Source organism: Canis aureus, chromosome 26 (assembly GCF_053574225.1).
Source record: "Canis aureus isolate CA01 chromosome 26, VMU_Caureus_v.1.0, whole genome shotgun sequence".
Classification (NCBI taxonomy): Eukaryota; Metazoa; Chordata; class Mammalia; order Carnivora; family Canidae; genus Canis; species Canis aureus.
Window position 1 is genome coordinate 52,667,172 of NC_135636.1, and position 14,218 is coordinate 52,681,389.

The 14,218-nt window shown below is 71.1% G+C and overlaps 2 protein-coding genes and 1 long non-coding RNA gene across 5 annotated transcripts; 1 reads left to right on the plus strand and 2 right to left on the minus strand.

The window, feature by feature from the left end:
• Positions 1-2,115: 2,115 nt before the first annotated feature.
• Positions 2,116-7,773, minus strand: SRMS (src-related kinase lacking C-terminal regulatory tyrosine and N-terminal myristylation sites). The gene is made up of 8 exons (XM_077873933.1): positions 7,393-7,773; positions 4,733-4,854; positions 4,293-4,456; positions 3,562-3,745; positions 3,318-3,476; positions 2,720-2,901; positions 2,473-2,629; positions 2,116-2,309 (listed from the first exon to the last, which is right to left on the minus strand). The coding sequence occupies exons 1-8, from the start codon at positions 7,707-7,709 to the stop codon at positions 2,116-2,118; spliced, it is 1,479 nt and encodes a 492-aa protein (XP_077730059.1). The 5' UTR covers positions 7,710-7,773.
• A 2,292-nt stretch (positions 7,774-10,065) lies between these two features.
• Positions 10,066-13,820, minus strand: LOC144298708 (uncharacterized). Its single transcript, XR_013365635.1, has 2 exons — positions 11,204-13,820; positions 10,066-10,574 (listed from the first exon to the last, which is right to left on the minus strand). It is a non-coding gene; the product is annotated as an uncharacterized LOC144298708 (long non-coding RNA).
• On the plus strand, positions 11,363-13,889 carry FNDC11 (fibronectin type III domain containing 11). 3 transcript variants are annotated; one of them, XM_077873934.1, is made up of 2 exons: positions 11,363-11,473; positions 12,826-13,889. In XM_077873934.1, exon 2 carries the CDS (start codon positions 12,829-12,831, stop codon positions 13,828-13,830), a length of 1,002 nt encoding a protein of 333 aa, XP_077730060.1. In that variant the 5' UTR covers positions 11,363-11,473; positions 12,826-12,828; the 3' UTR covers positions 13,831-13,889. The 3 variants fall into 3 exon arrangements, with proteins under 3 accessions (XP_077730060.1, XP_077730062.1, XP_077730061.1); XM_077873936.1 differs by lacking the exon at positions 11,363-11,473 and adding an exon at positions 11,606-11,620; XM_077873935.1 differs by lacking the exon at positions 11,363-11,473 and adding an exon at positions 11,642-12,348.
• The last annotated feature ends 329 nt before the right edge of the window (positions 13,890-14,218 follow it).

The window sequence follows — 14,218 nt, forward strand, 5'->3', positions numbered from 1 at the left end:
CTGCTCCGGGAAGCGTGTCTACCACGTGGCCACGCAGCCGGGCCTCAGCCGCTTGGGCCCTTCCTGGGGTCCCGGCCAGCCGTGGGGGCTCAGGTGGGAGTGAGGCGGGAGGGGGAGGGGGAAGGACAGGGCCCGTGGGAGGTCACCCCGGCCCAACCTGGGGGGGCTCCGGACCAGTGGGGCAGGAGGGACGGCGAGGTCTCCACTGCCTGAGGCCCAGGTGGGCGCTGCCGTCCGCTCCCTGCCCTGGGGGCTCCCGGCCACCACCACCCACCGAGGGGGCTGGGGCGGCCGGGGCGCCCTGGGGTCGGCGCGAAGATGGCTGAGGCCCAGGGCTGGGGAGGCGCAGGTGATGCCTGCCCGACATGGTCCTGGGAGCGGAGTCACCGCGGCTCAGTCCGGTTGCGGATCAAGAGGAACGTGTATTGCTCGGGAAGTTCAGCAGCAGGCGGCGCGGGGCGGGGGGGGGTGCCCCCTCTGCGCATCCACCCCCAATCCTGGGCACTCTGCTCCGGTCCCCTGTGCCCTGGGGACCCGTCCCGGCACCTCGGTGAGTCGCTCAGCGCACACCTCCCGGGATCTCCGTGGGCGACCCCGGGAGGCAGGAGGGTACTGAGGACGGAGGGCCCCCCGCCCAGGCCAGCCCGAGGCCCCGGAGCACCGAACCCATTCGGCTTGTGGCTGGTGACACGCCAGGAGTGCGCCGCGACCCCCACGCACGGCTCCGAGCCCAGCACGTTCCTTCCCTCAGAGGCCACTGCCCGGCCGGCTCCACCCGCACCGGCTCCTTTGTCTCACCCGGAGGCCCCCCACCCTCCAGGGCAGGACCCAGGGGTCCCAGGGCTGCAGGCCAAACCCTCCCGAGGTGGGGGGTGCTGGCCCCAGCCTGGCCGGCCAGTGCCTGCCCCCTCCCTCCGTGCTGCCCTGGCCTGCGGTGACCTCGGCACCCTCCCCAGCCCTGCGAGGCGTCTGTGCCCGCTCTGGGGTCCCGGTGACCCTGTGCCCGCCCTCGGGCAGGGCCTGTGATGGGGGGAGGGTACAGAGCAGGCCGAACTGCACGGAGGCCCAAGAAGCAGGGGCGGCTTTGCCTGCCTCTCCCCTCCCGTCCCCCGGGCCCTCTGCGGGCGCGGTTGCCATCACGGGGGTCGCGGGGGGCGAGGACCTGGACACCATCTCATGGTGACTGGAGCGGGCGGGGGAGTGAGAAGCAGCACCGCGTGTGTCACCCGGACGTCCCCACCGGCGGGAGATCAGCCCAGGTGGGGCAGGCCCGCCCGGACGCCCACTGCTGCCTTCCCAGGAGCCGGTTGTTGCCAGCGGCCTGAACCCCACGGCATCCAGCCGCGCCCCCGCCCGACCCTGCACAGCCAGGCCGGCTCCCAGCGCCCCCAGCACCGAGGCGGACACCCTGCCTGCCTGACCTTTGCCCCATCTAAGGGTCTCCCACCCGGGGCAGCCACCCGGCCTGATGTCCCCCACTTGGGTCGCAGCCTCAGGGAGTCTCGGGCCTGCCGGGGGCCAGCACCCTGGGAACAGGGTCCCCTGATCTGGGCACCAGGATGCCCTGGGCCACAGGGTGGGCTCTCCTGCTGTGACCAACCAGCTCCCACTCCCGCTGTGGTTCTGGGGGTCGCGGCCCACGCGGAATGCGTGTCTGTGCGTGTGTCTGAGTCCACGTATGTTTATAGGGTGCTGCCTTGAGCACCGGTCTCTGTGCCCGGGGGGCCAGTGTGCCCTGTGCCCGGGGTCTGCCTGGGAGCCCAGCACGGGCCACAGGGGGACTCTGCAGAAAGTCGGGAAGAGGGCGCGAAGGGTCCAGGAGCAGGGCTCCTCTGTGGGCCAGAACCAGCCCGGCAGCCCCTGGACGCCCACGCGGGGACCTTCCCTCTCCAGGGACACCAGGTCACGCCGGCCGAGGACCTCAGCCCCTCCTGTGTGAGCGGGCGTCTGCCTTCCTCGTGCACACGCGTGCACGCCAGGGTGTGTCAGGGTGCGAGGCCCACGGCCAGGGGCGGTTTCAGGCCGCCGGCACCCCGGATGCGTTCAGCCAATACTGTCCGCGGGCACAGGCCACGCAGGGACGCCCGGCCCCAGCCCCATGCCCGGCGCCGCGGGTCACGTGTGAGCAGGGCAGAGGCGCCCGTGGGCCGCGCTCAGCCTGTCCTGCAGCGTGGCGAAGGCCGGCCGCCGCGCGGGGCTGCCCTTCCAGCACTCCAGCATGAGCGTGTAGACCTCGGCCGGGCAGGCGGCGGGCCGCGGCAGCCGGTAGCCTCGAGTCACCTGCTGCAGGGCCTCGTGGTTGCTCAGCCCTGCGGAGGCGGTGAGAGGGGCTGGCGGGCGGCCTCTCCTCCCCCGGGGTCGCCGTGGACGCCGCCCGGCTCTCCAGATCCCGCCCCGGAGGCTCGGCGCCCTTCCGCGCCAGCGGCCGCCAGGGCAGGGGCGCCTCCTCCCTCAGACCCCCTCGCAGCCCACCTTCGTAGGGACACTGGCCGTGGGTGAAGACCTCGTAGAGCAGGACCCCGAAGGACCAGACGTCCGACTTCGGGGAGTAGATGCGATAGTTGGCTGCCTCGGGCGCCGTCCACTTGACAGGGATCTTGCAGCCACTGCTTGGGGAGTAGATGTCCTCCTGGGCGAGGGGGCACGAGCGGTGGGTGGGCGGCGGAGCGACGCCCTCCCCCCAGCCACCGCGGGGTCGGTGGTCCCCACCTGGACTGACCTTGAGCAGCCGGGCCAGGCCGAAGTCGGCCACCTTGCAGGCCAGGTTGTCACCCACAAGCACGTTCCTGGCCGCCAGGTCCCGGTGCACGATGCGCCGCTCCTCCAGGTAGCTCATGCCCTCAGCCACCTGGCACGCAAAGCTCAGCAGGACGGGCAGGCCCAGGGCCCGTCCCTCGGGGCCTGCGAGCAAGGCCGCCGTCAGGGGCCGGGTGTGCACACCATGCCTCTCTCTGTGCCTCGGGTCCCCGCCCCTAAGGGGGGACAGCAGGCACCGTGCTGCACGGTGACCCCCGGGGGGCTGCTCCCTGGCGACCTGGCCTGCGCCCCCAGGAGCAACCAGACACCAGGGAGCCGCCCGGGGCTGCGCTCAGCTCAGCCTGGGCCCGCCGTGCTCTGACGGGGCCCCCACAAGGCACAGGACTGGCCCGACGCCCGAACCCACCGCTGGCCGGAGCCCGCCACCCCTCTGGGCCTCCGACGGCCGCACCTGGTGCACCGCCCAAGGCCGTGCCGGGAAGGGGCCCGGCGGTCTGGGCTGCGCGTGGACGCCCGGGTGCCCCGAGGCTGCTGGCGGGTGGGCCGGGGCAGCCACTCACCGCCCAGGAAGGCCTGCAGGTTGCCCTTGCGCATGAGCTCGGTGACGATGTACACGGGCTCGCCGGCCGAGCACACGGCGTGCAGCCGGATGAGACGCTCGTGCCTCAGGCTCTTGAGTGTCTGGATCTCCTTGGCGAGGTCCGCCAGCTTCATGTAGGCTGCGGGAGGGGGCACCGCTGCCGCACCCGCCCACAGCAGCCTGTGGCCGCCCCGGGGCTCGCGGGGGCAGAGGGCCTCACCCACCTGATTTAATGACCTTGACGGCCACCGGCGTGGAGCCAAGCCACAGGCCTTCCCACACCTCCCCGAAGTGGCCTTCTCCCAGCTTCCTCCGCAGGGCAAACTCTGAGCGAGGCCGCTCCCACTCGTCCTGCTGGGGGAGCTTCTGAGGGGGCGGGGGGCACCCCGAGCCTCCGCCTGCCGCTCCCTGGAAACAAAGGACGGTTTCTCCCGGAGCGCCGGGCCCTGACCTGGCCCTCAGTGGCACCTGCTGGAGGTGGACACCCACCCACGGACACTCGTTACCGCCCTGCCAGGCCTGTCATTAGAAACCAGAGGAACGGGATTGCCGCCCGGCCCGGGCACGATGGCTCGTCCGGCGCCGCCAGCGCGCAGCTGCTCCAGCGCAGGGCCCCCGGCGTCCCTCCTACGGCTTCCGCCCGGGCCACGGCCGCGCCCCCTCCCCAGACTTGCCCCAGCCCTCGCGCCCCCTGCACAGCCGGGTGTGGGAGTGGGGCCTCCAGGGCTCCTGCGCCGCAGCCCCGGGAGTCCCCAGAGATGGCGACGCCACGCACGTGGGGCAGAGCCAGCCCAGGCAGGGCCTGGCTGGAGCGTGGAGGCACAGCCGGGCCCCCGGGGCTCCCAGGCCTTTCTGGCTCCTGGTCCTGCTCGCGGACAGGCCTGGGCCTGTGGCCTTGCTCGCTGCCCTGACGTGGGCCGGGCGCCGGGGCAGGAGGTGCGGGGCACCGGCCCACCTGGGCCACACAGGGCTGCAGCAGCGGGTTCCGGATCAGCTTCCAGTTGGCCGCGTAGTAGGCGAGCAGCTCCTCCAGGCTGGGGAAGAGCCGGCCCTTCTGCAGGTAGAGACCGTCGGCGGCCGCGGAGATGCGGTAGTGGCGAACCTTGGCCTGGGCCCGGACTGCAGTGGGCACAGGTGAAGGCCGTGTGCGGGCCGCCCACTCCCTCCACCCCGGCCGGGTGGCGGCCCAGCCTTCCCTGCGCCCCGCAGACGCCTGGAGCCTCGCGGAAAAGGAGGGGGCGTGGGCAGCTGCGGGCGTGGGCCGCGGGGGGCCGCGAGCCCAGGGTGCCCCCCCCCGACAGGCAGCGCGTGGATGGAGGCAGGTGGGGTGGGGCGAGCGGGCCTGGCCTGCCGTGGGGCAGCCCGGCCTGGGGACCCCAGGGGCCCGCCGCGTACCTGAGAGCGAGTAGTCCCCGTGGCTGCTCTCGCTGGGCCGAACGAGGAAGGCCCCGGGCGCGTTGGCGGGAGACAGGAGCAGCTGCTGTGCGCGGGCGCGGCTGATGCCGCTGAAGTACCAGCTGCCGGGGCAGAAGCGTCAGCGCCAGGCCCGGCCCCCGCGGCCCCTGCCCCCACGCCCCTAGGAGCGCGACTGCCGCTGGCTCTCGGGGACCGGCCGGGGGTCCCGGGGCAGGGTCTGCATCGCCCTCCCCGCAGTGCCCGCCTGTGGAGTCACCGGGGAGGGGACAGGAGGACAGTGCGGCCCGACAGATTCCCCGTTAGCCGGGCTCACAGAATGACGGCGGCCCCGGCCGGGGGCTGACCTGCCGAGCCCCGACTGCCGAGCCCTACTGGGGCCGGGGTCCGCCGGGGCCCGACTGCAGCACGAGGCTCCGAAGCCCCTGGACGGGCATGGCCCGCCTGCCCCGCATGGCCGACAGGTGGGGCCCACAGAAGCTCCCTCCAGAGCTGGAGGTCAGGCGGGAGGCACCCCAGGTCCGCCCCTGAGGGTCCCCTGGTGCAGGCCAGCCCTTGCCCTCAGCCCACGCAGACACGCTGCCCCCATGAAGCCGAGCACGCTGAGGGTGCCCGGGGCTTCCCCATCGGACACCCCATCTGGGTTGCAGTCCACCTGAGTCACAGCAGGTGCGGATCCCTGGGTCCTCGTTCTGGGAAGGAAAATGGAAATGCTCCTGCCCCGCCCCCCCACATCGCCTGCCCAGCTTCCCATCCTGGGACCTCCTGCTTCCCAGGGATTCTGGGGACCCCGTCCTCAGGGACAGCCATGAGCACGGCCCTCTTCCACCCTAAAGGGGGACACAGGGTTCTAGGGGCCACAGGGTGGCTCTGACCCCTCCTTGGGGCTTCAGGACCCAAAGCCTGATGCCTAGTAAGTCGACACAAGCAGGGTGTCCCCTGTGAATGGACCAGGTGGTCAGTCATGGGCATGCCCAGCCCCATGGGGCCCACCGGCCAGGACGGCTTCCCGCCTAGGAAGGGCCGCAGGGACTGCCCGGGACAGCAGCGCCAGGGAGCAGAGGCACGGGTGTCCCTATCCCCAGCTCGCCCCTGGAGCTGAGTCCTCGGGAAGTCTCTGGGGCAGGACAGTGGCTGACAGGAGACTGGTTGAGGGTCCTCCCCCTGCCCAGCCTGCCTGGCCCTGGGGACAGACGACCAGGTGTCTGCAGCGAATGACACCACGAGTGTGGGCAGCCCTTTCATCCTGGGCCCAGGCAAACAGTCATTACGGCTTCCTCCCGGCACCCGCTCCCAGCCCCGGTGCCCCCCAGCCCCGCAGCCTCTGCTAAGAGCAGCTCCGCAAGCAGAGGGTCTGTGCGCCCCTCCCCATCGGAGGCTGCCAGTAGGCGGGCGCGGGGTAGGGACACCTGGAGCCCCCTCAGAAGGTGCCTCCCTGTGACCCAGGCCTTGCCGTGGCACATGCAAATACCCCAGGACACGGTGGGGAGGCCCAGGGCCCCTGGGAAACTGGACGTGGCCTGAGCGAGGCTGAACCCCAACGCTGGTTGGCAGAGGACGTGAGGGGCCCAGGCCAGCCCAGCTGGACACAGACAAGAGGCCAGTGTTGGGGGGAAGTCCGGGCAGCTGGGCCTGGCCCTGCTGGCTATTCACCAGCTTCTGGTCTTTTCTCACCCGGCCATCACCTCCATGCACGCTGGCATCGCCAGCCCGCTCCCCGTGCCCCCCAGCGGGGTCTCATCTGTCTAGACAGCAGGTCTTGCCGTGGCCACGACATCCAGGCAGACCCTCTGCACCCAGGGGAGAGGCAGGGAGGGGCACGATGTCCACCCAGCCGGAGCTGGCAAGTGGCTGTGCCAGGAGCTCCCCGAGCTGCAGACCCTAAGTCTGGGCTGAAGGTCACGTCCTCCCCAAGCCCGTGGGAGAACCCCCGCCCTGCACGATTCCCTCCACGATCGCAGACTAGCGAGCCAACAGCCGGGTGTCCGCCAGCCCGCCCCCGCCTGCAGACTTCGCCGGCCCCAGGGCTCCTGGGCGTGCTGGGGGTGGGGGCTTGACCCCCCCCCGCGTGCCCCCCTCTGGGAGGGCCCTGTCCGCTCCATGCCTGGCCCAGTGCAGCAGGGAGAGTCCTGGCGCCTACAGTCCAGGGAGGGGGCAGGTGAGCGCACCTCTCAGCTCAGCAGGTCACCCCCACGCCCTCACGGCCTGCGGATGGCCTCCTGCTCACCTAGGTCCTCATCGGGAGCTCCAGGACCACAGGGCCGGCGTGTCAACGGCGTCTCACCCGCAGCTGCGCCCAGGACCCTAGCCCCTGCCCTGCCGGCAGCGACGCTCGGCCAAGGCGGCACGAGAGGCCCCAGGGTGCGCTCAGGGCCAGCGCTGAATCCCCATGTGACAGCAGGAGGGCCTGGCTGGCCCCGGTGTCTGGCCCCCGCCCTGCCGGCCGACCGCTCCTGCCGGGGCCATCCCCGCGTTCCCTCCCGGCGTCCAGGAACCAGGACAACCCCGTGCTTGCTCCGCCTGGTGGGAAGGCCGCAGGGTCCCGGGCACACGGGGGCGGGTCGGTGGAGGGAAGGAAGGAAGGAGCCGATGCTGGCCCCAAGCCTGTGCCTCCCCTGCCCCCAGGGCGCGGTGCTACTCACGGGCGGTCCGGGAGCGGCTCTGGCTCCGGCTCCGGCTCCGGCTCGGGCTCCGGGGCGGCCCTGGCCAGGTGGCTGAGCGGTACCGGCCCGGGGCTGGGCGGGCCCGAGAGCCTGCGCGCCAAGAGGTAGTCGCCGTCCTCCCTGAGGGCGCACGGCCGGTCCCCGCGGCAGACGCTCAGCTCCCCCGCGCCCCGCGCGCTGAAGTCCGCCGTGCGCTCGGGGAGCCCGGGGAGCCCGTCGTCCGGCGCCGCCACCGGCCAGATCTTGTCCCAGAAGAAGGACAGGAAGGTCAGCCGCTTCCTGAGGAAGGGCTCCATGCCCCCGGCGTCGCCGCGGCCGGGCTTCGGGCCGGATGGGGCCCAGGGCGGCCCTGCAGCCCCCGCACGCGACAGCCGCGCCCCGACGGCCTGGACGTGTTTGGGGCCCGAGCAGGTGCGGGCGGGGCGGGGCCGCGGGAGGGGGCGGGGCCGCAGGGGGGCGTGGCTACGGGGGCGTGGCTACGGGCTCAAGGGGGTCGCGGGAGGGGGCGTGGCCGCGGGAGGGGCGGTGCTATGGTCGCACGGGGGCCGCGGAGGGGGCGGGGCCGCGGAGGGGGCGGGGCCGCGGAGGGGGCGGGGCCGCGGAGGGGCGGGGCTATGGTCGCACGGGGGCCGCGGAGGGGGCGGGGCCGCGGGAGGGGGCGGGGCCGCGGGAGGGGGCGGGGCCGCGGGAGGGGCGGGGCTACGGGCCCAAGGGGCGTCCGCGCAAGCGCACGCGGGCGCCCGCCCTGACCTGAGCCTTGCCCTCCGAGGCCGGGCTCCCGACGAGGACCGGGAGCTGCGCGCGTGGCGCCGGCGGGTGTTCCGTAGGCGTGGGCCGCGCCTCGGCGCAAAGCCCTGCGCAGCCCTTCCCTGCCCGCCCGGAGCCGGCGGGGGAGCCCGGCGCTGGCAAGTGCGGTCAGCGCCCCGCGCCCCGGCTGCACGTTGTGCAGGGAGCATCGGTGTCCCCGGGGGGCTCGGGAGCAGCAGGAGCGCTCCCCGGGGCCGCCCGGTGCTGGGCCGTGCACCCGACCCCCGCGGCCCGGACACCCCGACAGCCAGCTGGGGAGGGGCGGGGTGCGGCGGCACAGAGGGTGGCGGGGAAGCCTGGGCCGGGGCGACGCCACCCTCCGCTGTGCTCCCGGGTCGGTGCCAGGTCAGCCTCCGGTTCTGGGCGGGATGGGAGGGCGGCCCCGGGGTTCCTGGGGCAGGGTCCTTGCGGGGGGGCTCCAGCCCCAGGCGGCTCAGCCCCTTGGGGCCCCGATGGCCACACCCCGGCCGCCCGGGGCTGGATTGAGCCATGTGGTTGCCCACGGCCCCACGGCCCCACGCCGCGGCTGTTGGAGCTGCAGCAGGGCACAGCCTGGGGCTCCCCGGGGCACTCGACCGCCCGAGCCGCCTGCGAGGCTCGCAGACTGTACGGCCCCACGTCACCGGCCCTCCAGTCTGGCCCTCCCCGGCACCCTGCAGAGGAGCCCCAAGGCAGCTCTCTGGGGTTCAGGCAGCCTGGGGGGGGCGGGCACGACCCTCATCCTGTGGGTCGGCAGCTGGAGGGAAGGGCCTGGAACACCTGAAGCTTGGGCACCACCGCCTCTCGGTGACTCTGCCCGCCCCACCCCTGGGAAACCAGGCTCAGAGCCTCTGACCCCCTGGGACGCAGGGAGGCCTCACCAGGTCCTGGGACGGCCCTCCATGTGCTGCACGCCCACACCCACGCTTGGGGTCAAGCACTGAGCACTGGACGGATGCCTCCTGGACACTCCCAGTGACTCCAAGCCCCAGAGTCCCAGCTGCTGGGACTCAGCACATTCCGTCCAGGAGTCAGAGCAGGTAGGGAGGGGCCCCCCTCGGTCCTCTGGCCTGGCCTCCACGGGGTTCCAGTGGGGACACTTCTTAGCAGGACAGTGTGCTGGGCAGTGGGGACCTGGCTCGCCAAGAATGCCTGGCCCACCTCCAGGTGACGAGGACCGGGGAGGGGGAGCTGAAGAAGGCCCCGTCCCCCAGAGGGAGAGAGGGCAGTGGGCTCACAGGGAGCACCCCACTCCACAACCTCTCTGCCGGGCCCTCCCCCGTCGCCCCACCCACAAACCCCCAGACCAACTCTCTTCGGCAGCCCCTCCCCTCCAAGCCACCTCCTGCGCTCACACACACACACACACACACACACACTTACACACACGCCCAGGGCCGGGGAGGGGGGCTGGGAGCAAGAGCCACTATGTCCACCTTGTCATTGGCAGCTCTCGGAGTTCCCTGGCACCCGCTGGTCTAGCTGCTGCCCTCCAACGCCCGGGCTCCGGGGCAGCCACCGGGCACAGCCCTGACTCTGCCGCTGGCCTGCAAGCCTCCCCTCCTCGCTGGCCCTAACCACAGGAATGGTGCTTCGTGGGGGCGACGGGAGGACCCCCCCCCCAACTCGGGAAGGGGTCAGAGCACAGGCTTCTTTTAAGATTTTATTTGAGGGATGGGGATCCCTGGGTGGCGCAGCGGTTTAGCGCCTGCCTTTGGCCCAGGGCGCGATCCTGGAGACCCGGGATCGAATCCCACGTCAGGCTCCCGGTGCATGAAGCCTGCTTCTCCCTCTGCCTGTGTCTCTGCCTCTCTCTCTCTGTGACTATCATAAATAAATAAAAAATTAAAAAAAAAAAAAAAAAAAAAGATTTTATTTGAGGGAGAGAGAGCACAAGTGGGGAGGGGGGCAGAGGGAGAAGCGGACTCCCCACTGAGCAGGGGGCTGGACCCCAGGACCATGACCTGAGCTGAAGGCGGACACTTCACTGACGGAGCCCCCGGTGCCCCAGAGGACAGTGCTGCTGTGGCACCCACTAGCCCAGGACGTCGGGGAAGGTGCACACAGCGCGCAGGGCCCGGGTGAAGGCTCCGAGCAGCTCTGCTGGGAGGAGGGGGTCGCTCTCTGGAGGACACGCTGTGGGGTCTGTGCCCCTGGGGTCCCACCACCCCCAGGCCCCCACCCTCACAGCTCCCCAGCCTAAGGAGAGCCCGGTACTGCCCGCCCCCTGCCAGGGCCCCGAAGGTGGGGGCGGCTGTGGGATGGGCCAGTCCTGCATTTCCTCCCATGCACGACCAGGTGTCATCAAAGATGTTTGCGCTCCGGGAACTGGGCCAGCATCATTCTCTTACAACTGCCTGAGAATCTACAATTCTCTCAAAACCAAGAATTTAAGTTTTTATAGTTAAGTAAAAAAAAAAGGGGGTGGGGCCGAGGAGAGGGCAGAGGCCCAAGACCTGGCCCAGGAGGGCAGGGGTCTCCGGCTCTCTGGGGTGGGCTGCAGCCTGGGGTGGCTTCCTCCTCGGGCTCCCCGCTTTCCAGCGCCGCCTCCCCCCAGCCCTCACACAGCACCCCCTTTCCAAACCCAAGGGTGAGCATCTACTGAGCGGGGCGGAAATGGCATCCGCGTGCCCCCCAGGGCTGACCTCTGCAGCCTCCGTGCCAGGCCTGGACTGCCCCGCCACCGCTCGCCGGGGGTCACCCCGAGGGGACAGTGCAGCTCGGGGGAGTCCCTGCATGCAGAACAGGCTGGCAGGGAGCTCCGAGACAGGTGCCCTATCCTGGGGGGCCGCCAGGGTACCCGGGGGGCACGCCCACCCCCATCCTCCCCAAGGAGGCCAATAGCGCCTGGGTGTCCGAGAGGGGCCTCTGCGGGGAGGCCCCAGGCCGCTGACACGGCTCAGGGAAGGGGCTCCCTGGCGGCCCCATGTGTCCAGCCGGATGGGGAGTACCCGCCCAGGCAGTTGTCACCACCCGCCGGCGCCGCCCAGCTCTCCCCTCTCACCGGGCGCCGGGACAGGGCCGGGCAGGCGGGCGGCCAGCCTCAGTTTACTCCTCCCCGCGGGAGCCTACTTGGGCTTGGCTTGCGGGACACCTCGGCCGGTCGCCCAGTCGGGGCCGCCCCCTCCCCACACCCCGGCGGCGCCCGCCCCGCCCCCGCCCCCGCCCCCGCCCCCGCCCCGCGGGCGGAGCGCACAGAGGCCGCGGTCGCCATGGCAACCCGCAGGACGCGGCGCGGAGCAGGTCCCGGGCGGCCCTCGCTCCCGGACGCAGGGCAAGTGGGCGCGGGCGGGGCGGCGGGGCGACCGGGGAGGGCACAGTGGGACCCAGGGCGGCCCAGCGGCGGCCACCCCCGGCCCGGCCCGGCCTCGCAGACCCCCTCTCTGGTGCCCAGGGCCTGCTCTGGCTTCTCCCCGGGAAGGTGAAGGGCTGGCCTCTGGGGAGGGCCCAGACTGGGGTCGGCACCGCCCTGCCGCTCGGGGCGCTCTCAGCAAGTCACTCAACCTGCCAACTCTTTTTTTTTTTTTTTTTTAAGATTTTATTCATTCATTCATGAGAGACACACACACAGAGGCAGAGACAGGCCGAGCGGAGGGAGAAGCAGGCCCCATGCAGGGATCCCCATGTGGGACTTGACCCCGGGGCTCCAGGATCAGGCCCTGGGCCGGAGGCAGGCGCTAAACCGCTGACCCCCGGGCTCCTGCCAACTTTCTTTGTGATTAACCGAAGCCTTGGGTGGCTGCGGCTGGCCCAGAACCTGGGGCTGTCTCCCCGTCTGAGGGGCGGCTGGGGCCCAGGGCAGCCGTCAGACTGCTGGCCCTTCAAGGAGTGCAGCCTGCAGGGGGGGTCCTGGCGCCCCTGCGCCTGCCCCAGCCAGCTCCCTCCCACCGCCCCCTAGAGCTGGGAGCCGGGGCAGGGGTGGCACGGGAGGAGGGTCAGGCCCTGGAGTTGACGGCTGGCCTCAGATCCTGAACTGAGGAGCTACAAGGCATTTTAGCTTCAGGTACCCCGATTATGAGATGGGGCACCAGGATCTTCCCGCCCCGAGGGGCGTCGAGGCACAGAGTGGGGCTCAGTAACCAGGAGCTGAGGCCAGCGGCCACCCCGCCGCCTCCACTGGCTCCAGGCACCAGCTGGCCTTGTGTTTGGGTGAGCCCTGGCCCCCTGCCCCGGCCTGCAGTGACAGGGAGGGGTAGCAGGCCGGCAGGGTGGTGGTGGCCCCCACAGGGAGTCTGCTGCTGCCCGGACAGGATCACACCGAATCCTCTCAACAGTCCCCAGGGCGCACCCTGAGGCCTCAGCCAGGCCCCACAGCTGCTCGGTGCTGCCCCAGAGCCCACTGGCCTCGCCCCTCCCTGTGTCATCACAATGACTCCCCAGCGAGTGGTTGCCCCCCAGCGGGCGGTGTTACCCAGATCTGCAGCCTGGCCACCTGCCTCCGGCAGCGCCTTCCCAGAGAGACGTGCTCCCCCATAAGCTGCTCCTGCGGGGCGGGCCCCGGGGCCCAGGATGGAGGGCAGCGGGCCCGGAGCCGCCCCCTCCGCACACAAACACTGACCCGAGTGAGCCCCCGCGGGTGGCGGAGGCCGCGGGCTGTTTCCGCTCACAGCCCCCGCCCCCCCCCAGACAATGAACTTGCAGGTGACAGGCCTGGGCCTGGACAAGATGAAGCTGGACAGTCCTCAGTCCTTCCTGGACCAGGAGGAGGCGGAGGAGGCGGAGGAGCAGCAGCTGCTGGCGCCGGCGGCTTGGCGGACCTACATGGAGCGCCGCGCGGCGCTGCGCGAGTTCCTGACGGCGGAGCTGAGCCCGCAGCTGCTCAAGCGCCACCACGCCCGCATGGAGCTGCTCAGGAAGTGTTCCTACTACATCGAGATCCTGCCCAAGCACCTGGCCCTGGGTGACCAGAACCCCCTGGTGCTGCCCAGCACCATGTTCCAGCTCATCGACCCCTGGAAGTTCCAGCGCATGAAGAAGGTGGGCACCGCCCAGACCAAGATCCAGCTCCTGCTGCTCGGGGACCTGCTGGAGCAGCTGGACCGCGGCCGCGCCGAGCTCGACGCTCTGCTGGAGTCGCCTGACCCGCGGCCCTTTGTGGCCGGCTGGGGCCTGGTGGAGCAGCGGCTGGCCGACCTGTCGGCGGTCGTGGACAGCTTCCTGGCCCTGATGGTGCCCGGGCGTCTGCACATCAAGCACCGCCTGGTGTCTGACGTCGGCGCCACCAAGATCCCGCACATCAGGCTCATGCTGAGCACCAAGATGCCCGTCGTGTTCGATCGAAAGGAGTCGGTGGCCCACCAGGACTGGGTCAGCCTGCGCTGGTTCGTCACCATCCAGCCAGCGGCACCAGAGCAGTTTGAGCTTCGCTTCAAGCTGCTGGACCCACGGACACAGCAGGAGTGCACGCAGTGCGGCATCATCCCCGTGGCCGCCTGCACCTTCGACATCCACAACCTGCTGCCCAACCGCTCCTACAAGTTCACCGTCAAGAGAGCAGAGAGCTACACACTGGTGTACGAGCCCTGGCGGGACAGCCTCACCCTGCACACCAGGCCGGGGCCCCCCGAAGGGCGCGCCCCCAGTCGGCTAGGCAAGCCGGGCCTGCCCCTGCCCACACTTTCTGAGAGATGATTTTCTAATATTTATCCACTAATAAAGACTATAAACTCACACACACACAAAGAAACAAACCTACTTACGTTTTAGAGGCAGCAGCAGCCACGCGAGTGTTTTCTTCAGACTCTGCCCCAGGCGCCCCGGGCTCCCGCCCTCTTTTCCCCGGTGCGGGCCCAGGCTGGACCTTCCAGGGTAGCCGGTCCCGGGAGAAAGAAACCGCAGTCCCGGCGACCTGCGGCCACGAGCAAGCATGAGGGATTCTCCAGGGGCCTCAGCCCCGTGGCCCAGCCCCTCCCGCCTGCCCCAGGCCAGGGTTCCCCACGGGGACCTGTAGCTTCACGGGGACAGTCCGGGTTAAGTGAAGTCTTTCCCCAGAAGGAGCTAACGCTCATCCGCACGCCTG

Bases quoted from the DNA above. Each gene is read 5' to 3' on its own strand.
- SRMS (XM_077873933.1), bottom strand. From the start codon at position 7,709: ATGGAGCCCTTCCTCAGGAAGCGGCTGACCTTCCTGTCCTTCTTCTGG. The intron at 2,902-3,317 runs GTGAGTGGCTGC...CCTTGCTCGCAG, and splicing joins CCTGCAGGCCTTCCTGGGCG to GCCCCGAGGGACGGGCCCTG. The intron at 2,630-2,719 runs GTCAGTCCAGGT...CCCCTCGCCCAG, and splicing joins GCCTGGCCCGGCTGCTCAAG to GAGGACATCTACTCCCCAAG.
- FNDC11 (XM_077873935.1), top strand. From the start codon at position 12,214: ATGAGATGGGGCACCAGGATCTTCCCGCCCCGAGGGGCGTCGAGGCAC. The intron at 12,349-12,825 runs GTGAGCCCTGGC...GCCCCCCCCCAG, and splicing joins CCAGCTGGCCTTGTGTTTGG to ACAATGAACTTGCAGGTGAC.